Consider the following 27335-nt stretch of genomic DNA (forward strand, 5'->3'; position numbering starts at 1 on the left):
GCACATGAAGAGTGAGTCAAAGGGGGTGATATGTGGGAATGTATATCATTCGGTGATATTTGTGGGGTGTGGCATGTTTGTAGGACGGGATTGGAGGGGTTGTGAAGTGGTCTGGGTGCCTAAATCGCCTAATTAGAGAGCCACCTCTGTGTAGGGGGTTATAAAAACTCCTCTCTCGGTTTCATTAAGGATTTTACCTTTTAGCTGAAAGTAGTAAGGTGTATTGTTAGTGTAGCCTTGAAGTGGCAGGTGAGCTTACATCTAATGGCAATTGGAGTGACCCTAAAAAAAACTCCAGTTATGTAAATGTGCATAGGGATTTGGGATAGTGCACAGGTAATTATGTTGTTGTTTTTTTTTTTTTTTTTTGCTTTTGTTCTATATATATGTGTGTGTGCTCTTCATGCTTTTATTGTGTGCTTTTTTTTATCAGTATAACTTGTCTCCTGCGAACGAACCCTGATATTATGTGCAGGGTTTTTATATGTACCTGTGTGTATATATATATATGTGTATGTCAGGGATGCTATCCTCATACTGCTGGCCCACCCTTGTTACTGTGTAAAAGATGCTATGTGTGTAACTACAGATGCATATGTTATGATGTCTCCTCCTCCTGCCAGCCCACCCCTGGTGCTGTGTATCATTGCACTGAGCTGTCCTCCTCCTGGTCACATGACTCCTCCTCCTCCTCCAGCATCCCTCATCCTGCAGGACCAAGCAAATTCTCCATCACTAAACCCTCACCCTGAGCATGGCCCGGAACCGCAAGGAGAGGAACAGCTGGGGTGAGTAGGGGGTGAGCAGCACCCATTGAGCTGCACTCACTGCTATAGATCTGAAGGAGAACAGGCAGAAGGCACGGTAGGCAGCAGCTCCAGTTCAGGGTGTGTTCCTTACAATGAATTGTGTGATCAGATCTTCATGCAGTGCTAACAGGCAGGATTTAGTAAATTCAGGAACATCTACTTGACTAAATGTAATTCATTCCGGTGTTTGTATTAGAATATATAGAATAAATATATTGTATTAGAATATATAGAATAGATATATATTTATATATAGATCCATAGACATGTATAAATATATATAATCTCTCTATGTACCTATCTATGTATCTATCTATCTACATATAGATACACATACATATATATGGTGGAGATGCATAAATACTAGGATTGGCCAAATGTTGAGCTAGAATGTAGGAGCTCCTGTAGAACCTCTTTGTCACTGTATCTGAGTCATTGCTGTGCACTAGAAAGACATGACTCACTATAGGGTGCAGCATTGTGAAACACAAGTGTAATTGGCAGGTTCATGTTCCAAGATGTTCTGCAGCAGCTATGGTAGGACACAGTGTAGTGTGTTCCCCCCTTGCCCACCCAACTGTTGAAGAACTACTACAATTCCTGTGATGCTTTGTCAGCTAAGGATTCATTGGGCCTCCGAGGGACCTGCCAAGGATGCAAACATCACAGAAGCCATAGACACCGCTTTGCAAAGCAGACCCCTCAATGCAGATTTTCATTGGATTGTAAGGTGTGAATCTTACAATCTTCCTAAAACTCTGCAACTTACCATGGGCAGCACCTGATCATGGTAAATTAGAGGGGGACACATGGGGACACACCTCATGTCGCTGTCCATTTGTCAACGGGCAATTTTTCCCTATCCCTTCTAACTCAGGGAATAAGAGTTGATAGAGAGACTATTTAATGTGGTTGTAATTAACCTTTATCACTCCAGCTGTGCGCAAATGCATTTTCCATCCATTTTCATCCATAACCAGACAGCATTAAAAAGCATCTCAGCAATCCATTTTTAGTTCACGCTCACCACAAAGGGCCATCTTAGATTTGCCACACCCAGGGGTAGGTAACGCCAGCAGCTGCAATTCTTATAATTTTTACAAGGTCTCCCGCACACACATTTTAAAATTGTGTCTGGCTGAGGCTCATGGGAGTGACAGTCTGCAGCAGTTGGAAGTTTAGAGGTCCATTGCCACACCTGTTTAAAAAATCTCTTTGTCTGTAGTAGTGTTTGGGAAGTGTGAGGGCTTCTCATTGGTGCTTATTAGCAGATTGCATTTTTCATCAGTATATGGTATAACAAAATATTTTTTTCATATTCTTCAGTGTGCACAAGGTTTCAAGTGTTCTGCTACTGTGCATTATAAAAGATGATATATTTCAAATAATCAAAAACAATACGTAAATATTTACACTCACGCAGTGAGCTCCAATATGATTCTCATATTTCTATAGCACAGCTGAGCTTACCCCATAAACTTACCCCTTTATTGGCGTAGTAAGGGGTCCTGGGAGTTGTAGTTCTACTGTTAGCTTTCTACTGTAGAATGCAAACTGCTGGATTTCAATTGCAAGAATTCTGAATTATGATTAGACATCATGTTTTTCAAAGACCCCATAAGGTGACATCCCCTCTCTATGTGCAATGGCCCAGGAGCAAAACTGAAGGAAAATATACATTTCTGAATCTCGCAGATCCACCATCTTCCAAGGAAAGGTTAAAGGATCTTAACATGTATAGCTTGGAGGAAAGACAAGACGGGGGGATATGATAGAGACATTTAAATACATAAAGGGAATCAACACAGTAAAGTAGGAGACTATATTCAAAAGAATAGAAACTAGCACAACAAGAGGACATAGTCTTACATTAGAGGGACAAAGGTTTAAAAATAATATCAGGAAGTATTACTTTACTGAGAGGGTAGTGGATGTATGGAATAGCCAGCTGAAGTAACATAGAAACATAGAAATATAGAATGTGACGGCAGATAAGAACCATTCGGCCCATCTAGTCTGCCCAGTTTTCTAAATACTTTCATTAGTCCCTGGCATTATCTTATAGTTAGGATAGCCTTATGCCTATCCCACGCATGCTTAAACTCCTTTACTGTGTTAACCTCTACCACTTCAGCTGGAAGGCTATTCCATGCATCCACTACCCTCTCAGTAAAGTAATACTTCCTGATATTATTTTTAAACCTTTGTCCCTCTAATTTTAGACTATGTCCTCTTGTTGTGGTAGTTTTTCTTCTTTTAAATATAGTCTCCTCCTTTACTGTGTTGATTCCCTTTATGTATTTAAATGTTTCTATCATATCCCCCCTGTCTCGTCTTTCCACCAAGCTATACATGTTAAGATCCTTTAACCTTTCCTGGTAAGTTTTATCCTGCAATCCATGAACCAGTTTAGTAGCCCTTCTTTGAACTCTCTCTAAGGTATCAATATCCTTCTGAAGATATGGTCTCCAGTACTGTGTACAGTACTCCAAGTGAGGTCTCACCAGTGTTCTGTACAATGGCATGAGCACTTCCCTCTTTCTACTGCTAATACCTCTCCCTATACAACCAAGCATTCTACTAGCATTTCCTGCTGCTCTATTACATTGTCTGCCTACCTTTAAGTCCTCAGAAATAATCACCCCTAAATCCCTTTCCTCAGATGTTGAGGTTAGGACTCTATCAAATATTCTGTACTCTGCCCTTGGGTTTTTACGTCCAAGATGCATTATCTTGCACTTATCCACATTAAATGTCAGTTGCCACAACTCTGACCATTTTTCTAGTTTACCTAAATCATTTGCCATTTGGCTTATCCCTCCTGGAACATCAACCCTGTTACATATCTTAGTATCATCCGCAAAAAGACACACCTTACCATCAAGACCTTCTGCAATATCACTAATAAAAATATTAAAGAGAATGGGTCCAAGTACAGATCCCTGAGGTACCCCACTGGTGACAAGCCCAAGCTTCGAATATACTCCATTGACTACAACCCTCTGTTGCCTGTCACTCAGCCACTGCCTTACCCATTCAACAATATTGGAATCCAAACTCAAAGATTGCAGTTTATTGATAAGCCTTCTATGTGCAACAGTGTCAAAAGCCTTACTGAAATCTAGGTAAGCAATGTCTACTGCACCACCCTGATCTATAATTTTAGTTACCCAATCAAAAAAATCAATAAGATTAGTTTGGCATGATCTCCCTGAAGTAAACCCATGTTGTCTCTGATCTTGAAATCCATGTGTTTTTAGATGTTCAACAATCCTATCCTTTAACATGGTTTCCATCACTTTCCCCACTAATGAAGTAAGGCTTACTGGCCTATAGTTGCCCGACTCCTCCCTATTACCTTTCTTGTGAATGGGCACAACATTCGCTAACTTCCAATCTTCTGGGACTACTCCTGTTAACAATGATTGGTTAAATAAATCTGTTAATGGTTTTGCTAGTACACCACTAAGCTCTTTTAATAGCTTTGGGTGTATTCCATCAGGTCCCATTGACTTATTTGTCTTTACTTTTGACAGTTGAAATAGAACCTCTTCCTCTGTAAACTCACATGTAATAAATGACTCATTTATCCTTTTTTTTAACGGAGGTCCCTTTCCTTCATTTTCAGCTGTAAATACCGAACAAAAATATTCATTGAGGCAGTCAGCTAGACCTTTATCCTCATCTACATACCTTCCTTCTTTTGTTTTTAATCTAACCCTTGTTTTACTTTTCTTTTCTCATTTATGTATCTAAAAAAACTTTTGTCCCCCTTTTTTACTGACTGTGCTATTTTCTCTTCTGTGTGTGATTTGGAAGCTCTTATAACTTGCTTAGCCTCTTTCTGCCTAATCTTATAGGTCATTCTGTCTTCCTCACTCTGGGGTTTTTTATAATTACTAAATGCTAACTTTTAGTTTTTTACTATTTTGTCCACATCTGTAGAGGTTAACACAGTAAAGGAGTTTAAGCATGCGTGGGATAGGCATAAGGCTGTCCTAGCTATAAAATAAGGCCAGGGACTAATTAAAGTATTTTTGAAAATTGAGCAGACTAGATGGGCCAAATAGTTTTTATCTCATAGTTGCAAACTGTCCTGTTTTTGCCCGGGACAATCCTGGCAAGCTGGAGTCTGTCCCGGGCAATTTACTCCCCCGGGACAGTCCAGGCAACTTGCTGGCCATGTGCTTTTATTATGTATTTACAGTCCGAGGGAATTCAGGAGATAGGTACACACTGCTGGGAGATGCTATAGAGAGGTGCTGGGGGCCGGAGGGAGCACTGACAGTCTCCCTTCCGATTTCCAAGCAGCTTCCCCTGCACAAAGGTTGAGACGGAGCAGGCTTTGCCCCCACGATGCAAACTCCATCCACGCATGCAAGCCCTGCGTTCCGCCCCCAAGCTCCTCCCCCACCATTAAGCAGCAGACCTTGCTGCAGTTGGAAGAGGCCAGAAAATGGCTATCTGACCTCCCAGCAAAAACCTCCAGTCAGTGCAAGGCAAGCTTGATATACTCAGGTGTGTGTGTCTGCTAGTGAGGAAGCTTGTGTGTGTGTCATTGAGCTTGTCTGTAGTGAACGTGTGTGTGTATGTGTGTTAGTGAGCTTATCTGTCGTGAGCTTGTGTCAGTGAGCTTGTGTGTGTTCTTGCTGTGGGCCCTCTTGGGCCGGTGAGATCAAAGATCTCCCTCACTGGCCCAAAGGCCCTTCGTTAGTGACGGGGAGGGCTGGAGGACCTGGGAGGCAGAGCGCTCCTCCCGCGAGCATGCTGTGTTACCCGCGTGTTACCATGGCAATGTTCCGACACAGCATTCTGCACGTGGGAGGAGTGAAGACAGCCTGCAGCCAGAGGAGCTGCAGGCTATAGAAAACTCACCACCACTGGACCACCATGGCACAGCACCCCTCACACAAACAGCACCTCTGACACACATACACAGCACCCCTCACAGACACTCAGCACCCCTCACACACTGCACCCCTTACACACACACACACACACACACACACAAACTGCACCCCTAACGCACACACACTGCACCCATCACACACAGCACCCCTAACACACACACAGCACCTCTGACACACACACAGCACCTCTGACACACACACACAGCACCCCTCACACACACAGCACCTCTGACACACATACACAGCACCCCTGACATACACACATCACCCCTCACACAAAGCACCCCTCACACATACACAGAACCCCCCCACACACACAGCACCCCTCTCTCACACACACACACACAGCACCCCTCACACACACAGCACCCCTGACACACACACAGCACCCCTACACACACACACACACACTAGCACCCCTCACACACACTCAGCACCCCTGACACACACACAGCATCACTGACACAAAGCACCCCTCACACATATACAGCACCCCTGACATCACACACAGCACCCCTGACACAAAGCACCCCTCACATACACAGCATCCCTCACACACCCACAGCACCTCTACACACACATATCACCCCTCACACACACTCAGCACCCCTCACACAATTCACCCTTCACACACACACACACACACACACACACACACACACACACACACAGCACCACTGACACAAAGCACCCCTCACACAAAGAGCACACATCACTCAATGCACCCATCACACACACACACACTGCACCCCTCACACACACTCTGCACCCCTCACACAAACACATACACTGCACCCCTCACTGCAGCCTGTGTGTATTCAGCAGTCTGTATGTATTCAGCAGTCTGTGTGTGTATAAAGCAGCCTGTGTGTATAAAGCAGCCTGTGTGTATTCAATCTGTGTGCATTCAGCAGTTTATCTGTGTGTGTTCAGCAGTGTATGTGTTCAGCAGTGTGTGTGTGTGTATTCAGCGGTCTATGTGTGTGTGTTTAGCAATCTACTTGTGTGTATTCAGCATTCTGTATGTATTCAGAAGTGTGTGTGTGTGTGTGTATGCAGCAGCCTTTGTGCATTCAGCAGTATGTATGTATTCAGCAGTCTGCGTGTGTGTTTTCAGCAGTCTCTGTGTGTTTTTTGTGTGTGTATTTAGTGTACTGTGTGTACTCCACAGTCTGTCTTTGTGTACTCAGTAGTCTGTTTGTATGTACTTAGCAGTCTCTGTATGTGTATTCAGCAGCCTGTGTGTTTGTATTCAGCAGTTTCTGTGTGTGTGTTTGTTGTGTGTGTATTCAGTGTACTGTGTGTATGTACTCTGCAGTCTGCCTGTGTGTACACATCAGTCTGTGTTTACTCAGCAGTGTGTGTGTGTTTTCATCAGTCTCTCTGTGTGTATTAGGCAGTCTCTGTGTATATTTAGCACTCTCTCTCTCTGTGTATTCATCTGTCTGTGTGTGTGTTTTTGTGTGAGTATTCAGTGTACTGTGTGTATGTACTCAGCAGTTTTTCTGTGTGTACTCAGCAGTCTGTGTGTGTGTGTGTGTGTGTGTGTGTGCGTGTACTTAGCAGGCTGTGTGTGTGTACTTAGCAGTCTGTGTGTGCCTGTATTCAGCAGCTGGTGTGTGCGTGTGTTCAGCAGCCGGTGTGTGCTTGTGTTCAGCAGTCTGTGTGTATGTATTGTATATATGTATTCCTTTTGTTGGAGGTACCAATAAACATAAGCTTAATTTTTATTGATAATTTAAATTTTTATTCCTGTGAGTTGTTGTGTAGCAAGGGCCCCAGTACACTGCTGTGCCCGAGGGCCCATAACGCTGTTAAGATGGCACCGCTTGTGTATGTCAGTGGACTTGTCTGTAGGGAGCCTTCTGTGTCAGTGAGCTTGTATTTAGTGAGCTATTGTGTGTCAGTGAGCTTCTATTTAGTCAGCTTGTGTGTGTCTCTGAGCTTGTCTGTAGTGAGCCTTGTGTGTCTATACAAATGAGTTTGCCTTTAGTAAGCTTGTGTGTGAGTCAGAGTTTTGCCTGTCATTGAGCCTGTGTACCAGTGAGCTTGTGTGCTTACCATATACCTGTATACTGTATCAGTAAAGGGAGAATTGCAGGGAATTGAGATGGGAATTTCAAACTTTAGGCCGAAATAGTGCAGCTGAATGGGAGAATTTTTCCAACTCGGCTACTTTGGCCTTAAGGTTAAAATTACCATCTCAATTCCCTGTAATTCTCTCTTTATTGAGAAGACACTGTAATCTGCACTAGGAATTATGTGGGTTGGACATAGTGGGCTGAGGTTTGAGGCAGTGGGTGTGGGTGTGGTACATTTTCAAGGTACGGTAGTAATGGATAGCTATGCTGCAAAGTGTCCCTGGAAATGTTGGCAACTATGTAAATATCTGCCGTCAAATTCTATGTTTCTATGTTTCATCTGCAAGTTGCCCGCATTAATGATCTGCCATATGGGGTATTACAGCACGGAGGACCATGGGTGGTCCCACAAGGCCACGAAAATATTTATATGCCACCTCCCTTGACCTACCAGAAGATTCCTGTTTCTCATAGCCATTGCAAGTAACTGCCTTTGGAATTGGCAAAACTTAAAGATGGAAGCTTTTGTCAACTTCAGGTTTGACCATAGAACAAAGTCATCTCTGCTTCGTCTTGTAATGTTTTTTGCTTGCCTAATGTCAATGAAATCCTAATGCTAGTATTTCATAGAGACTTTATCATTGTGAAGTAAATGATATTGATCTGATAGAGCCACTAGAAATACAGCAATATCTTTGGAACAAAGAGGAAAAATACTGCATATTGAGAGGGTTAAGGACACTGTAACAAGCACTTTTTGCAAACTGAATTACTTGCATACATGTTTGATCTTCCTGTTATAAAACAATTCCATTAAGTGCAGGTAGGCACACAATGCATGTAGTTATGTCGTTTTATAGCGTCTGTTCTCTGCTGCCATATATAGAATATGTTCTACCTGTTCAAAAATTAAATGAAAGCCAAAGCAATAACACAAATTGCTGGTGCTAAATGTGCCAGGTAACATAGAGCATCACGTTAAAAAATGTGTAGGCGATTTTCAATCTTAGCGCTTCCCCTTTAAATATATTATTTTATTATTTTAACATTCTGTCTGAAATGCATCGACTCTGCTTGATTACAGGTGGATTTTCAGACAGAGCATATGATTGGAGCTCTGAAGAGGAGGAGTATGAGAAGAAAGCCCAGCCGGTACAAGTCCTTGTGGTTAAAGATGACCATTCATTTGAGCTGGATGAAGCGGCGTTAAACCGTATTTTACTATGTGAAGCTGTCAGGGATAAAGAGGTTGTTGCTGTATCTGTCGCTGGTGCATTTCGAAAGGGGAAGTCCTTCCTGATGGATTTCATGCTGAGATACATGTACAAAACGGTACATTTTTGGCTATATGCATCTTTTCTTTCCTAAAATCAGAAAAGCAAAGTGAATCAACAATGGTGGTAATTGAATCAGGACCTAGAGAGATGTTAATGTAAAAAATAACCTATAAAAATTTTCTACAAATATATGTTTGTTTAAACAATAGTGATGTAGAAAAATGGACGGTATAAATGAAAATTGAAAAATATACATGCCCATACAGTTATATACAAAGTAGAGTGCAAACACATGTTACATTGCAACTGTAGGCACTCACATTTTAAAGGAGCACTATAGGGTCAGGAACACAAACATGTATTCCTGACCATATAGGGTTAAAACCACCATCTAGCCACCCTGGTCCCCCCATGCCTCCCCAAATATAGTGAAATCGTACGTGTATTCAAGTCTGCAGCTGCTTACTTTGTCCCTGTTTCCTTTTGACCTGCCCACTGCCTGCTAACATCAGCAGAAGTGGTAGCCTGATCCAATCACAGTGCTTCCCCATAGGATTGGCTGAGACTGACAAAGAGGCAGATCAGGGGCAGAGCCAGCATGATTCAAACACAGCCATGGCCAATCAGCATCTCCTCATAGAGATGAATTGAATCAATGAATCTCTATGAGGAAAGTTCAGTTCTGCATGCAGAGGTAGGAGATACTGAATGTGTGGATGCATTTTAGGCAGCCATGACCCAGGAAGGATCTCTAACAGCCATCTGAGGAGTGGCCAGTGAAGTTATCACTAGGCTGTAATGTAAACACTGCATTTTCTCTGAAAAGACCGTGTTTACAGCAAAAAGCCTGAAGGTAATGATTCTACTCACCAGAACAAATTTAATAAGCTGTTGTTGTTCTGGTGACTATAGTGTCCCTTTAAATAATTTTTAAATATCTCACTTTGGTGCCAGATATAGGATGGCAAATAGCACCTTATTTACAGAAGATAAGTTGATACAGTATGGTCGAGAACCATGATGACAGAACCAAAGTAAGAAGAGGGCCATACTCAAGCAGTCCTACAATTTTGGAGATAAATTACCCATGAAGCACAGGGAGTCATTGGCAGATTTAAGCAAATTATCATATTTTGGTATTTTTCCTTCTTGATCTACAGTTTTAGATATCATTAGATTGCTCATTGGGAAGAGTCGTTGTTCTCTGCGCATGGGCCTTTATTCTGGACTCAGTCAGTATACAGAAGATCCAGTATAGCCAAAGGTTCCTGCATGCTTTGCCTTTCACATAAGTCACCTTGCTATTTATACGGCACAGACTCAGACTGCTCCTTTGTTTGAGACTGCACAAAAGATGATGAATTAGGTAGGATCCACCCTTACCATTTATAGGTCTCATGAAAATACACACCTTGCACACCCACTGTCAATCACACAAACAAATTTTAATTTTCACATTAGCCACCCAAAAGTCTTGTTTTGTGCTGGCTAATGACACCCCTTAATTTTGATCTTTCCAATGTTTAGTATATAACTCCCCTATTTGCTATCTTTATGTGGGATTGCCATTTTTAAAAGGACACTCCACTGCCCAAATACAAAAATAAATAAATTCATCACATATTGGTAGATGTGCATTTTTTCATCAGAGCTAAATCTAAAAACGGCCTGCAAAAACTGCAGTCCTCTTGTCTGTAACCTTTTGCAAGCCCTCCCCTTTTAACCCCGCCCAGACTTTCTGTGGCTGTCCAATCACAGACTCCCAATTCAGCTCAATAAGAAGTCTTTGCATTGCAGGTGCTCTGAGCAATTGCTGGGGTGTAACAACTTTATTTTATTAAAGTGTAAATTTCTATTAAAATTAAAATTCGCACCTTTTAAAAAATGAAAAAGGCACAATCTTCACACTTAAAGCACTAAGGAACCTAAAGTACTTTAGGGGTCTGGAGTGTCACTTGAAGGACACAAAATAAGGAAGCTATCTTACCAAATTTGGTATCCTTAACTATGGAAATCTCATGTAAGGACACCAATTTAGAGAGTTATCCACTACAAAGCTGAAGGATCTAATTTAAGAAAAGCTTTTTTCTTAATTTAGATTTTTCAGTTGTTTAGTGGATATCCCCCTTATTTACCATCCTTATGTGGAATTGCCATTGTAAAGGAAACCAAATTAGGGAGCTATCTACTAAGCACATACATGTTTTCATGCACACATACAAAAACCAAAATCCCATGGAGAGACACAATTATATTTAAATAGCCAGGTGCAAACTATATAAACACTCCCTTAAATGTTAAATATCCAAATATCTATATAATATAGAATTCACACTATAACAACTTCAAACAGAAAATATAATCCGACTTTATTATGTAAAAAAAGCTTTTAGTAAAAAAATAAAAATAAATAAATAATAGACAAAATAACAGAAGTAGAGGCAGACAATAAAACAATGGTACAATACCAAGAAATCTTACAAGTCAACAAAACCCCCAAAGTTTCGGCACCAACTGGTTGCCTTTATCAAGGGTACCCCCAACGTTTCAGCACCAACTGGTTGCCTTTATCAAGGGTACCCCCAATGTTTCAGCACCAACTGGTTGCCTTTATCAAGGGTAACCTTGATAAAGGCAACCAGATGGTGCAGAAACGTTGGGGGGTTTGGTGACTTGTGTTTCCGCCTCGTGGCTTGTAAGATTTCTTGGTATTGTACCATTGTATTGTTTTCTGCCTCTACTTCTGTTATTTTGTCTATTTTGGTTTTTGTTTGTTATTACATAAAAAGTCGGATTATATTTACTGTTTGAAGTTGTTATAGTGTGCATTCTATATTATATAGATTAATGCACACATACACACACACACATAATCACAGACATACACACAAACATCATCACACAAAAAACTCACAGACATACACACACACACACACACACACACACAATAGCAGACCTACACACATACAGTCACAGACTTATAAACACACACATCATAGACACATTTATACACACACATACCACTCAGTAATCCTACCTGACTTTGGGAGTGCTGGAATTAATGCCCTCCCTAATCCAATGGGTTGTGCTGGGATTACTTTGCTCTCCCTACATAGGTCCAATGTGTGCCCTCTTGTGATCCTGAAACATGTTGCCTCCTGAACGTTACCAGCAATGCCATAAATGTATATTCTGCTTTTGTTTTACTAGAAAAATATGATTTTTCTCTTAAAAACCATAAACTCAGAGGGCATATAAGTCACTGAGTCCCCGCATATCCATGCGTAACTGAGGTTGCCGCTTAAAGTAGGTCTTGCACCATTTATACCCACAGGTTAGTGGCACAGTAATGCAGGTGGTTGATGGTGGCCACATGGATAACAGCCTAGGGTGGCTGGGGACCAGTCCTGCAGCGTTAGTCTAGCGTCAACCGATGCCGGCGCTCGGGGGCCCGTTGAAACTGTTGCGGTGCGGTGGAAAGCAGGTGCAATGATCAGTGTCCCTTCAGCCCCAGGCTCTGATGAGAGCTCGCATCTCCGCTCCACGGATTCGGTGGCTCGTCTTGGAGTCAGGATCCTTCCCATGTTGGGTATAGCTGGAGCCTGTGATGTTTCTTCGCCGCATGCGGCGTCGGAGTCTCCGCTTCTGTGGACGATGCTGGGAGTTTACCTCCCTGTGCGCTCTCTGCCCGGGTGGGCCAGTACATGCTGGTACTAGTGGAGACTTGATAGTTGTGCCCTGAGGGGGCGTGCTTACTCCCCGCGTCTCTCCGCTCCGCTCATCTTTCCGGTCCAGGACCGGCTCCACCAGAGTGTAAGCCTCAAGTTGCGCCCAGAAGCGGTCGAAGGCTGTGTCTATGCGTTGGCACCGACCTCGTGTTCGCGCGTTGGGTTAGACCGGCCGCCATCTTGCATGTTGTGGCTGTGTTCGGTGCTTGTGTCATTATAGCAGGATTTAGCTAGTCTGGGCGTGCAGGGAGAGTCAGCGGAGACCGGGATAACCCCCACCGGTCCAAAGGGGGGGGGGGGGCAGCGTCGAGCGGGGACTGCTCCTCCGGCCTAGGAATTGGGGGAGCGGCCGCCTCCCCTCAGTTCCAGTTCTGGTAGGCCGCAAGCCTCCAGTCGGGCAATTCAGCAAGGGTATCCCCGGGAACAGCGTTGTCCCGTGATCAAGAAGGCTATGGACTGCGGTCAGTTAGAGCGAGTGGGCCGGGATTAGTCCCCATTAATCAGAGCAAGTCTTGGGAGCTCTTGCAGAACACATCTAGGCAGCATGGCAGTCAAGCTCTGCCCCTTAACAGCTTATTTTTAACAGCTTGTCATGTTTGTAAACAGTCATCAGTGTTAAACCCTTAAGGACTGAGGTAATTGTTCAACTTCTGAGCCAACATGTAACCTGGAATTCGTGTTATGTGTTTGTTCCAATGTAATTTAAGACTTTCTCTTTAAGAGCACCTATACACATTACACATTCTGTGCACCCTGGTGGATGTGCAGGGACAGCTCAACCTTCTGCTCTGTTCCAGATGTTTTTTCAGGAGGTTCAAAAGACTAATCAAAAGTACTTTGAGAAACAAAATAAACCAGATACCATGCTGACATGGAAATTGCGTCAATAAACCAGAGAATACATGGTTCAATTACTACAGGCATGAGGGGGAGGGGCAACACACAATCCTAGGGAAATCTCCATCTTTATTGGCCTGTAATAGTTTCCTGCAAGGACACAAGCGACCTTCTCAGGCAATGCTAGAGACACACACAGTAGTTCTCCCAAAGGGGGTGAGACCATACACCTGTTTCACTTGTAAATATTGATGCAAAAGTTTTGCAAGTATTTTAATCATGTGATTGAACCTCATCCTGTCCAACTTAGTACATCCAGACCACGTGCTAGGTATCCCAGGGAGGGAATCTCTAGGCTTTCTTGTTGTCTTCAGATGTGGATAAGGCCTTCTACCACTACCAGGTGTACTGGAGCTACTTATATACAACGCTAGATGCTTTGGCTTTAGTGGGGACTTCTTTAAGGGAATCAGGGCTCTTGTGCTCCTGCCCAGAAACCAAGGTGGGCAGAGGGGGGCTGCTCTCCATATCATTCACCATTCGTAATGGGACTAGAGAAGGGTGCCTCTTGTCCCCCCTTTTTGTTTGCACTAGCCATCAAGCACCTGGATATCACTTCCACTGGAAGTCTGTTCCATTTATCTACTAACAGTGATATTGAAAGCCTACTGGATACATGGAACAGCCTTCAACTGGAAACAGTAAAGGCTAATGGGGATATATTATGCAGCAAGGGATTCATCAGACCAGACAACCTTCTTCCATTGCTCCATGGTCCAGTTCCTACATTGACGTCCCATTGAAGGTGCTTTTGGCCGTGAACAGTGGTCATCGTGGGCACTCTGACTGGTCTGAAGCTACGCAACAAACTGTGATGCACTTTGTGTTTTGACACCTTTCTATCATGGCCAACATTACGTTATTCAGCAATTTGAGCTACAGTAGCCATTCTGTGTGATCAGACCAGATGGGGCGAGCCTGTGCTCCTACGTGCATCAGTGAGCCTTGGGCGTACATGACCCTGATATCGGTTAACTGGTTGTCCTTTCTTGCACCACTTTTGATATGTATGTACCAACCACTGCATACTGGGAACACCCCACAAGACTTGCTGTTTTGGAGATGCTCTGACCCAATCATCTTACCATCCCTATTTGGCCCTTGTCAAGGTCAGTCAGATTTTTTGCTTGGCAATTTTTCTTGCTTCCAATATCTGATATTCAAGAACTGACTGTTCACTTGCTATTACCATATATGAAGTCCCTAATGTGGTACTCTTAATTATGGCAATCCCACATAAGGATGCCAAATTAGGGAGCAATCTGCTAAACAGCTGAAAGGGGAAAATTAGGACAAAGAGCCCTTTTCTTAATTTTACTGCTTCAGTTGCTTAGCATATAAGCCTCTTATTTGGTAGCCTCATTTATGGCAATACCACATAATAATAACAAATTAGGACGATATCAATTAAACAGTGGGAGGAGTAAAAATAAAATAAGGGGGGGGGGAAGCTATTTTCTTAATTTTGCTCTTTCAATTGTTTAGTAGTTAAGTCCCAGATTTTCCTCGTGAAAACAAATTTTGTATATAGCTCTTTTGAATTTGTTCATTTTCAGTTTGTTTCGGAAAAAAACACTTTCAAGCTGTTTAGCACTAAATAAGGGTTCCTGGCTACCCAGAGCCCATCCCCTACTGGAGGTATGGCTAAGGCAGAGATTACACACTTCCTTCTAGCCATACAAATTCATACCAGCAATGGGTGCTGTGACAGGCTGAAAGCTGTCACCTGACTCTCTCAGCCAATCAATGCCACCCACTGCTACTCAAGCTAATGCTTCCTCATTAGATGGCATGGGCTGCTTTTTTAGCACTAAAACATTAAAAACTATTTAACGCTGAAAGGTAGGATAGCACCAGGGAACTTCAAACACTATAACCACTTCAGTTACATGAAGCTGTTACAGTGCCTACAATGTTCCTTAATTGTAAATCTATTGCACCGTGCAAAATTAATTGTTAATATCCGCTTATTTTCTGATTTTACAGGAACCTGTCGATTGGCTTGGAGATTATAATGAACCCTTATCAGGCTTCTCGTGGAGAGGTGGCTCGGAAAGAGAAACCACAGGAATTCAGATCTGGAGTGAAATCTTTTTGGTGGAGAAACCCGATGGGGGTCAGGTACTGTCCATTTCTCTATTTCTTTAAGGATACCGTATTATGATATTGAATACATAGTACAAACGTGGACAATTTAGAAAATATCTAAGTGATGATCCTGTAATCCTTTTAATTCAGTCCAAGTGCAGCATTCGCTCTTCTCAATATAATTTCTGGCAAGTCTTCTGTAAACACATATGTAGTGCTAAAATAATTACACTATTCATACCCTAATAATAAAACCATGTAAAACTCATTATTGCACTCAGCCCACATAAATCACTTAAACTATTCGTTACTTTATGATAAAGTCACAGCACAATGAACTCACAGGATTTTTATGTCCATTAATATCCTATGTGGTAAAGCAACTCTGGGATTTAAATTTCTGTAGTAAAATAAAACCACTCTGTATAATATTAAACTCATAATAAAATCGAGGGTTAAGCGTTTCTGTCTGGGATGTCAGATCCTAAAAAAAACAAAAAAAACACACTAATGCTGGGACCGGGATCAATAACCCAAAACCTGTACACCAGTTAGACACTCCAGGGGTGTTTAGGGCCTCACCCTAATTCTAAAATTAGAAAAAAAAAACTTTTCCTTGTCACGAGAATAGGTGCCACCTGGAATTATCTAAAGTATCCTATGCGGTGTGGAATGTAGCAAAGATTCTTATATAAATCGGACTAGAGAGGATCTCCATCAGAATAAATCAAATTCAAAATAATATTACTTACTGTGAGACCTGCCTTATTAGGCTACTCCTAAACCTAACCACCAATTTAAGACCAAACTTCTGGAATAAAAGGGAATCATGACATGTCACACATGTCATGTGTCCTTAAGGGGTTAAAGGGACACTATAGTCACCTGAACAACTTTAGCTTAATGAAGCAGTTTTGGTGTATAGAACATGCCCCTGCAGCCTCACTACTCAATCCTCTGCCATTTAGGAGTTAAATCCCTTTGTTTATGAACCCTAGTCACACCTCACTGCATGTGACTTGCACATCCTTCCATAAACACTTCCTGTAAAGTGAGCCCTATTTAGGCTTTCTTTATTGCAAGTTCTGTTTAATTAAGATTTTCTTATCCTCTGCTATGTTAATGGCTTGCTAGACCCTGCAAGAGCCTCCTGTATGTGATTAAAGTTCAATTTAGAGATTGAGATACAATTATTTAGGTAAATTACATCTGTTTGAAAGTGAAACCAGTTTTTTTTCATGCAGGCTCTGTCAATCATAGCCAGGGGAGGTGTGGCTAGGGCTGCATAAACAGAAACAAAGTGATTTAACTCCTAAATGACAGTGAATTGAGCAGTGAAATTGCAGGGGAATGATCTATACACTAAAACTGCTTTATTTAGCTAAAGTAATTTAGGTGACTATAGTGTTCCTTTAACCATTCATTGCTGTTGATATACTCCAATATATATTGCTTACAAAGTCTAGTATTCACTCAACATTTAGACGGCTAAACAAATCTCTATAAATTAAGTGTTACAATGTTCATATCCTTATTCCTGATTGACATTAAAAGTATCAATTTGCCCTTGTGATAGGATTATGCAGTCCCATACAAAGGTTATGCAGACAGTTCCGTCATACCTAATATGTTCCAAAATGTATTATAACGTGATAGGAAGAATAGGATAGGCACATAAAGAAGTAGCCTCTCTCCCTGTTAATCTCGCTAAGGAGGTATACTTCCTAAATGGTTAAATTGGTGGTTAGGTTGGTGGTTAGCCTTGTAAGGCTAGTCTCACAGTAAGTAATATTAATTTGAATTTGATTTATTCTGATGGAGATCCTCTCCAGTCCGATTTAAATATGAATCTTTGCTACGTTCCACACAGCATAGGATACTTTCAATAATTCCAGGTTGCACCTATCCTCGTGACAAGGAAAAGTTTTTTTTTTTTTTTTTTTCTGATGTCAGATCCTAGTTGCGATACAGTAAAAGGAAAGTTCGTAGACCGACAAACAAATAACCAGTAAGTCTTCCACTATTAACAGTATTCCCAGTCCAAAATAGGGGTATATGGCACTTTAATAGGCTTCTTGTCACTTCTCTTCACTTCTTAGGGCAGTGATGACTACCTAAGGCACTGATTTACAAGCAATCACACACCTTCATGAGAAACTTAATCAAAATGCAGTCCATACGTCCATTGCTCGGTGATGTGTATGGTTCTCATATCAGACTGTTTTCAGTTTTTGAAAAGTAACAGAGTTGAAAAATACATAGTAGAGGTGGATTCTTTAATTAAAATAAAACCTTGAAATGTGTATTGTGTATATATAAAGGGTCTTTATATACAGGAGACCAATTTTCATTCAACTGTGTTTTGTGTCCCCCCATAAACTGGCAATTGTGGAGAGTTTTTGGGTAAACTAAGCAAGTTGAAAAAATAGTTTTCAAATTTGCAGTTCCTTGTCAGACCTCTACAATTTCTAGTTTAGAGAAGACACCTCACTAAGTGTTAAAGCAGCACTATTCACTACCTGGAGACAGAATTTACAAAGACCCCCCCCCCCCCGACGGTAACATCGCACTGGGGGTCCGGTGACCAGGGGGTCAGGCAAAGGTGAGTTATACTTACTTGAATCTGTGCCTTGTGGGCTCTGCCATCTCCATCTGGCGGGTCCTCTTCAATGCCAGGAGCTGACATCAGTGCTGTACTCTAGCACACATTGATGTACTCTTGCGCAAGTACAGCATTGAGGTCTGTGGAGGATCCCGCGAGTCACTGGTGGTGGCTGGGGGATTGAAGCTTCTAAATGGCAGTAGCTCTGCCCAGTGTCTAGAAGTATCAAGTGTAGGAAATATACAAAGACAAAGTAGTCCCTACTTTGTATTAGTATATCTTTTGACTGGGTTAAAATTCCAGCACAGTCAATATAAGTATTTCATAAAGACTCTGTCTTTATGAAATACTCATTTTCAGGGGGGTGACAGAACTGTTTTAACCCCTTAAGGACCAAACTTCTGGAATAAAAGGGAATCATGACAAGTCACACATGTCATGTGTCCTTAAGGGGTTAAATATTTGATACAATTTGAAATGCCTCCGTCAATTGCAAAACTCTTCATGTAACGAGATTCTGTGCATTTTTCTATCTGACCTGCAGGTGGCAGTCTTACTAATGGACACCCAGGGGACATTTGATAGTCAATCAACTCTAAGAGACTCGGCTACAGTTTTTGCACTCAGTACTATGATCAGTTCCATACAGGTAGGATGCATACAAAGAGACATCTGTCATTCACTTCCCCACTGATTGCTTGGCTCCATGTAGTTCACATATTCAGCAAACTGGACAGCAGTTGTGTATCCAATGTCAAGCATATCACCTGCTATGATTCAAGGTCTAAGTACTGTTTTATTGGCAATGGTTTTTCATCGTCATTTGTTTTTCTGTCTATTCTATAATAAAGGTATACAATCTGTCCCAGAATGTCCAGGAAGATGACCTGCAGCACTTACAGGTAATTCATGACTTCTTATAAAGAAATGGATGTTTTTTTTTAGAGATGTAGTAATGTCTGGTGCAGGGTGTGAATGACTACACATACAAAAAGGACTACACAAAAAACAATAAAATAAAAAATAGAGCTTTAACGGGAGAATAGAGGAGACAACGCTTACTAGAATATACTGCAGGTCAGACAGATCTGACCCTGGCACTGCAGCTTTTTAAGGACTACTTTTTAAAATATGCCTAGGTAGTCTGAAATCTAACAGAACATCATAGACAAAATAGTCTACAAATATCTACCATATGAAGGTTAACCCACTTTTTGTAAGGTTGCCCCTAGCCTCTCCATGCCAGGATTTGACAAATATTTATATTCTTTCCTAGCCAAAAGTATAGCTAGAAAGCTATTTGGTGTTTATAGAATACAGGGAAATGTTAGGTGCCAGTATGATTGATTTAATACGCCTTAACGGCTGTATTTGTCATGCCTGAAGCCCGGAGAGTTGGACTCATTTTCACATCTGTCTCCATTAAAGGGCCTGAAGAGGGCTTTCAACTTGCAGCCTGGGGGCAAGTACAAATGAATGGCCTGTTTTGCATGCATAACTCACAGATACGGATTCCAAAAAATACCTCAGTGGGACAGTTGAGGCCTGGAGAACTTTGAGATCTTGGACCACTTACCCCATACAGTGCTGAGCTAGCAAAGGCCCTGTACAGTTGCTGCCTGCTGCCTCAGTCCTTCAGTATTCTGCGGGCAGACACCCAAAAACATTTCTATATGCTTCTAATCTGAATCTGAATGGTTCTGTGAGGCTGCAGCCCACAACCCATGTATGCTAGTAGCCCGGAAAGCAACCTCTCCCCCCTTCCAGGCCTTTCCTATAATTAGCCCCTGTCACTGCCTGATTGTTTAGAACTAAGTTGGCCATAAGGTAGGTACACTGCTGCTATAGAAATACAACCCTTATAATTCTTTGATGGCATAACATCTACCAAAGCATTATGAGATGAGTAATTCAACAGCATCTTGTGGATCCAACTTTTGGCCATCCCTGGTTTAGAATGACCATGAATGCAAGGTTTGTGGGAATTGCAGTTAATTTGACTGTCAGGGTTCCTCTACAATAGAAGCCACATATGCAAATTCCCAGTGTATTGTCTAAAACAAATCATTTTCTTCTTCCATGATATAGCTTTTCACAGAATACGGCAGGCTGGCAATGGAGGAGACCTTCCTTAAACCCTTCCAGGTAATTATTTAATCCTCACACTGCCACATCATTGTTTAATATTCAGCAATGCCTTTAGCAAATCACAACAGGAGAGCAGAATAGGCTAATAGTAATGTTACACATTTTAGCCCAAAATAGATAATTAGATGAAAAAGAAAACGAGTGGTGAAATATAGTCCTTTTTGCTATATGTTTTGTATGATTTGTTTTGACCTAAAATGTGCAATTCCCTTGTCATTCTATCCACTGGATGTTCTTGTAAACTTGCAACAAGTTCAATCTACCTTCCCTGAATGTGTTCTTTATTCATGGTGAATGAAGTTTAACATATTAGGATCTGTACATACCAGTGATAACCATTAGATGGCAGTATATTCTGTATTTTGTGCTAATTACTAGTTATACGACATTGTTGGGTCACTGAAAAGATGATCTTATGCATGTATGTAGCTGGTACAATTACAATTCTTTATGGAGCACCAACATATTCTGCAGCGCTGTACAATAGTTAGACAAAACAAACAATAAATTCTAACAAAACATGTTTTACATACAGGAACAGAAGATGAGGTGGGCCTTGCCCAAACAAGCTTACAAACTAAGAGTACTATTACTGTTAATTTTAATAAAATGTGCATTCATTTTTTTTTTCTGGTTGTGCTAATCCATTCTCAGCAATCATTTTTGGAACGTGATGGGTGGAGGAGTTGTTTCATAGTGTATTACCAAAAATGAGTTAAGTGTCCAGGGAGCATACAGTCACTAAAGACCCTGTGACGCAATTTTTCCTGGTGGTTTAGCAGGCGGAAAGGAATGTCCTGAATAGTCCTGAATAAACGTATTGTAATGATTGTAATGATATTAATGTAATGATATTAATGCAGCACTATCACCCCACCCCCAAAACTCCCCTTGACAGTGAAAATTTAGTATTTTATAAAAATAGAATGTTTATGAAATACTCATTTTGACTGTGTTGAAATCTCACTGAAATGGCAATCCAGTCAAGAGATATACTGAGACAAAGTAGGGACTCTGTATATTTCCTCCCCTTGACTTTCTACCGTGTTAACCCCCGATAGCTGTCACCAGTGACGGCTGCAGGGAATCAGCTCTGTCTATGGAGAATCCCAAAGTCTCGTGGGATCCTCCATAGACCTCATTGCTGTGCTCTCGTGCATGTGCGAGAAGCGGAAGAGGACCCGTCAGAGGAAGATGGCGGCACTCGCGAGGGACAGGTTCAGGTAAGGTGATGTCATTGTCGCTTATTTCCCAGAATTCCTTAAGAAAAAAAGGCAGGAGCAGGGAATGGATGCATTCTTGTCTAATTTAAGCAGGGAATGAATGATAAATCTTCTACTCTTTTAATAAAAGCCGTGGAAAAAAATCTGACTCTCTTCTGCCATTTCTTTTCTACTCTGTGTTATTTATAAAGTTGATTAGTAGTTGAATTTTTATATAAGCGTATGCAGGAATGTTGCAGGTTCCAGAAACACATGAGACTTAAGCCCAAATGAAAACCTAATAGATGTGGGGATGCTGTCCTCTACCTTATCCTGCTATCTTTTATTCACCGGCTGTGCCGGTGGCAGTTTCTCCGCTGTCTCTACTTATGAACAGCATGCTACCAATGCTCTCTGTACCTGGCTATACCATACGACAGAGCTTATGATCTCAGCCACCCTCATGATAGGACAGGGTTCATGATCTCAGCTGCCCAGTTGAGATATGCTCCTAAGATGCTCTCAATAGTGTGCATGTCCACTATTGGTACAGTACAATTGTTGCCCCCCTCTTCCCCTTGAGTGTAGAAATGGGAAACGCTAAATACCTGTGTGTTGTTGTTCCTCCTTTACTGTGTGCCCATTCCTGGTTACCCTAACCACAGTATGCAGATTACAACCAGGACAGAGCCAATCATGTCATCCTTTCTCTACCAAAACACAGCGCTCACAATTTTAGCCGGCCCGTATCACACTGAGATTTTGGATAGGAGACCAAATACATATTTCCTAGATTTTGTATCGAATCGGCTTTGTATTGAGTGTCTGTCGATCAAAAGAAATTCATATTTGTAATGAAAAGTATGTTCCATATTCAGGAGCTTCATCTTCCATCTGCATAACCCTACCAAGCCATATATTTTTTTTTTTTTTTTAATGCGCAATTGCCTATTGTAAAGATTCCTCAGACATCGAAGGTATGTGTGGGGGAAGAGTGTGATTTCCACATCCGATGAACTATACATAAAAAAACAGAGCTGTCTCTAACACGTGCTGAGCTAACCTTTATCGTACATGGCTTCCTTCCCCTGCTTGGAACTGAAAGGGTTAAGGGGCTCTGTTACAGTGTCTATAGAAGACAGAAATGAATTACGCAGTGAAGATTGCACTCCATTATAGCAAACCCATACTCTGCGTATTTAACTTGCAGGCCGGACCCAGAGATAAACAGTTTGAAGATTATTTCACTGTACTGACTCAATTCTCTAAGTAAGAATGATTGTGAAATAGTTGTTCCATAGCCAGCTTTCTGTCACAGATAGAGGAGAGAGGATCCAGCTGTATTGCTCTATCTTTTGCCAAGCACAACAACACTTTATTAAAGTGGGTCTGTTTTTTTCCTTTTTCTTCTTTCTTCCTTTTTATTAATAAAATCGGTCTATTTTTTATTAGTATGAGGTCAATTTGTATCCAGTTTCTTAGGTATCATTGTTTAAATGTAAGGAGGTTTTAACCGTATGGGCTTTACTTCCTGATGACCAATACAAACAGTTACATCCATGGGATAAAGAAAGTACGCCCTCTTTAAATTCTGTGGTTTTACATATCAGGACATAACAATCATGTGCTCCTTAGCAGGTCTTAAAATTAGGTAAATACAACCTCACATGAACAACAACACATGACATATTACACCGTGTCATGATTTATTTAACAAAAATAATACCATAAATAAGCACACGCTATGATTCAATTGCTTGTAGAACCACCTTTAGCAGAAATATCGTGAAGTAATCTTTTCCTGTATGATGTTTATCAGTCTCTCACATTGTTGTGGAGGACTTTTGGCCCACTCTTCTTTACAACGTTGCTTCAGTTCATTGAGGTTTGCTGGTATTTTATGGTCCCACCACAGCATTTCAATCAGGTTTTCTTTTTCAGCCTGTTCAAAATTTGCTGGTGTGCTTGGGCTCATTGTCCTGTTGCGTGACCCAATTTCGGCCAAACTTTAGCTGTTGGACAGATGGCCTCACAGTTGACTCTAGAATACTTTGATATACAGAATGCCTCTGACGAAGGTGCATATATACTGCACTGAAACGCGCATGAGGCTCTTTCCTATGGGTCAATTTTAACTTGCACACACATGGGCACTTCACTGCACTGTGTGATACACGTTTTTGTTATGCTTTAAGTTTTTCCTTTCAATTTTTTTCTTCTATGCCTATTTAGCAAGTTTAACAGGGAGAGAGGCTTTCTTTATTTTACCTTATCCATCTGTCTACTTTTGATTTTTAGGGCTGCCAATCTTTTAGACAGTGACCTTTTTCCCTTTGGCACTTTTTCTGGTGCTTGGGTACTAAGGGGAGATTTACTAACACCCTATGCATTAAAGGGCCAGGACTAATAAAGCCTATATGACTATTGCAGACTTAGGTGTTTAATAACTTTATCTCCTCACTTACTTAGGCATGGGAGTAGCCTTATAAGGCTAGTTCGGTATTTTTTATTATTTGGAGTCAGTTTATTTTTGTGTTGATACTTTCTGTTACTTCAGATATTTAGTGCTCTCCCTCTGGTTACATTGTTCCATAGCACTGGATGCTTTGGTGCCTACGTCTGTATCTCCAGTCAGCATTATATTCAGTTTGTGAATTTTTGCTTCTTGGTTTCTGTTGCTAGTATCTAGGGTTAAGCCCTTGGGCATTGCTGGAGTGCCCTCCTGGTGCATGGGATCAGTGTGGAGGTGGTGTTTATTCCCTTTTACACCCATTTTCACACTGATATAATTTCTTTCTATTTTTTCCTGTCTATTTTTTATTAATATAAGCTCAATTTGTATCCAGTTTCTTAGGTATCATTTTGTAAATGTAAGGAGGTTTTAACCGTATGGGCTTTACTTCCTGATGACCAATACAAACAGTTACATCCATGGGATAAAGAAAGTACGCCCTCTTTAAATTCTGTGGTTTTACATATCAGGACATAACAATCATGTGCTCCTTAGCAGGTCTTAAAATTAGGTAAATACAACCTCACATGAACAACAACACATGACATATTACACCGTGTCATGATTTATTTAACAAAAATAATGCCATAAATAAGCACACGCTATGATTCAATTGCTTGTAGAACCACCTTTAGCAGAAATATCGTGAAGTAATCTTTTCCTGTATGATGTTTATCAGTCTCTCACATTGTTGTGGAGGACTTTTGGCCCACTCTTCTTTACAACGTTGCTTCAGTTCATTGAGGTTTGCTGGTATTTTATGGTCCCACCACAGCATTTCAATCAGGTTGAGGTATGTACTTTGACTGGGTCATTGCAACACGATGATTCTTTTCTTTTTCAGCCTGTTCAAAATTTGCTGGTGTGCTTGGGCTCATTGTCCTGTTGCGTGACCCAATTTCAGCCAAACTTTAGCTGTTGGACAGATGGCCTCACATTTGACTCTAGAATACTTTGGTATGCAGAATATTTCATGTCGTCTCAATGACTGCAAGATTCTCAGGTGCTGTGACTGCTAAACAAGTCTTAATCATTACCCCTCCAATGCTGTGCTTGACAGTTGGTGTGAGGAGTTTGTGCTGATATGCTGTGTTTGGTTTTTGCCAAATGTGGTGCTGTGAATAATGGCCAAACACCTCCACCTTAATATAGTTGTTCTTGGGAGTATAGTCATTCCCTGCGGGCGTTTTGCTGTGAGCACTGCCTTTTAAGAGAAAAGACAGTGTTTACATGACAGCCTAGATGGCTAATAGAGGTTCTAGAATTTTACATAGAAACATAGAATGTGACGGCAGATAAGAACCATTCGGCCCATCTAGTCTGCCCAGTTTTCTAAATACTTCCATTAGTCCCTGGCCTTATCTTATAGTTAGGATAGCCTTATGCCTATCCCACGCATGCTTAAACTCCTTTACTGTGTTAACCTCTACCACTTCAGCTGGAAGGCTATTCCATGCATCCACTACCCTCTCAGTAAAGTAATACTTCCTGATTTTCCCTGTAGAGATGCACTGATTCAATACATCTTATGAGGAGAAGCTGATTGGCCAGGGCGGAGATTGGCTCTGCCCCCAGCCTCCTTGGCTGAGATCATCAGAATTGACTACCTCAGACAATCCAGTACTTTCCTATAGGAAGTCATTGTGATTGGCTGAGATTATCAAACTCCAGAGTTTTAGAACTCCCAGAAAAATCACGAGGTCCATTACATTCCAGTAAATCTATCTTCAAACTATTTAGAGACTTTTTTTTAATGTCTTACGAATGTTCTTGTGGGCTGACTGTCAGACCTTGTTATGTTGTTCCCTGGTGACAAATCACGGTTATCTTGCTGAAATGTCCCATCCGCACCCAGTATCATTGTGTAAACAAGAACTGGAACTCCTCCTTGTGTGTTTAAATATCTGTCAGCAGTTTGCCTTGCTATCTACTCCCCTGCTAAGACCTCTTGCTTATATCTTAATGTAATGCTTTAGGCTTGAGAAAGAGAGGGTCTCCCGAAAGCTTGTCATTCCAAACTTCTGTTAGTTCAATAAAAAAGGTATTCCAAGATACTAATTAAGTCTGTTATTTTACATTCTCCCACTAACAAAGATACATTTTTCATGCAAGAGTGAATTGCGCAGTGAGTTGAAAACGGATTTGGAAATTACTACCCTGTCAAAATTAAATAAATAAATGCAAAATTTCAGCTCAGCAATTTACCAATATATTCTGCTAATTAGTTGGGAATTTGTTGCAGCTCAATGTTTTGTGAATAAACCTCCACTAAAGGACCACTATAGTGCCAGGAAAGCATACTCGTTTTACTGGCACTATAGTTGAGGGTGCCCCCACCCTCAGGGTCCCACTTACGTGGCGCTGAAGGGGGAGGAGAGGGTTAAAGGCTCACCTTTTTTCCAGCGCCGGGCTCCCCCGGCGCTGGGACTCTCCTCCCTCTTCTGACGTCCCTGGCTGTATGCACATGCGCGGCAAGAGCCGCGCGTGCATTCAGCCAGTCCATAGGAAAGCATTCTCAATGCTTTCCTATGGACGCTGGCGTCTTCTCAATGAGACAGCCACTAGAGGCTGGATTAACCCATAGGTAAACATAGCAGTTTCCCTGAAACTGCTATGTTTACAGCAGAAAGGGTTAATCCTAGATGGACCTGGCACCCAGACCACTTCATTGAGCTGAAGTGGTCTGGGTGCCTATAGTGGTCCTTTAAATGTTTCTGCAAACTCGAGCTCTGTTACTTGAATTTTGTAGAATGTAAAATTGGGCAGAGTAGATGGGCCGAATGGTCCTGATCTGCCGTCACATTCTATGTTTCTAGTAGAAATTGTAAAATATCAGATCTGTAGGGTTATTCACTAAAGTGAGAATTCAAAGTGAAGTTTAGATTTAAGGCCAAAGTAGCTGAACTGGAAGCAAATATTTGAAATTAAAATTCACTTTGAATTCTCACTTGTGAATAACCCTGTCCGATTCTTCCAACAGGCTAAATTGAGCCGTAAACTCACTGGGAGAGAATTGCTGCTGAGTTTATCTGAATCCTGGGAATGTTGGCTGAGAACTGTAGAAGCTGAGCTTGCATCTCC

General features: G+C 41.4%; 1 protein-coding gene across 2 annotated transcripts in view; it reads left to right on the forward strand.

The window, feature by feature from the left end:
- The first annotated feature begins 676 nt into the window (after positions 1-676).
- ATL1 (atlastin GTPase 1) overlaps positions 677-27335 on the forward strand; it is a 55018-nt gene continuing 28359 nt past the window's right edge. For both annotated transcript variants that reach the window (XM_063438983.1, XM_063438984.1), the window contains exons 1-6: positions 677-788; positions 8885-9132; positions 15689-15823; positions 18937-19041; positions 19244-19294; positions 20481-20537. In XM_063438983.1, coding sequence (XP_063295053.1) covers positions 755-788; positions 8885-9132; positions 15689-15823; positions 18937-19041; positions 19244-19294; positions 20481-20537 — 630 coding nt within the window. In that variant the 5' untranslated portion in view covers positions 677-754. The remainder of the gene's footprint in view (positions 789-8884; positions 9133-15688; positions 15824-18936; positions 19042-19243; positions 19295-20480; positions 20538-27335) is intronic.

The sequence above is a fragment of the Pelobates fuscus genome, chromosome 13 (assembly GCF_036172605.1).
Source record: "Pelobates fuscus isolate aPelFus1 chromosome 13, aPelFus1.pri, whole genome shotgun sequence".
Taxonomy (NCBI): domain Eukaryota; kingdom Metazoa; phylum Chordata; class Amphibia; order Anura; family Pelobatidae; genus Pelobates; species Pelobates fuscus.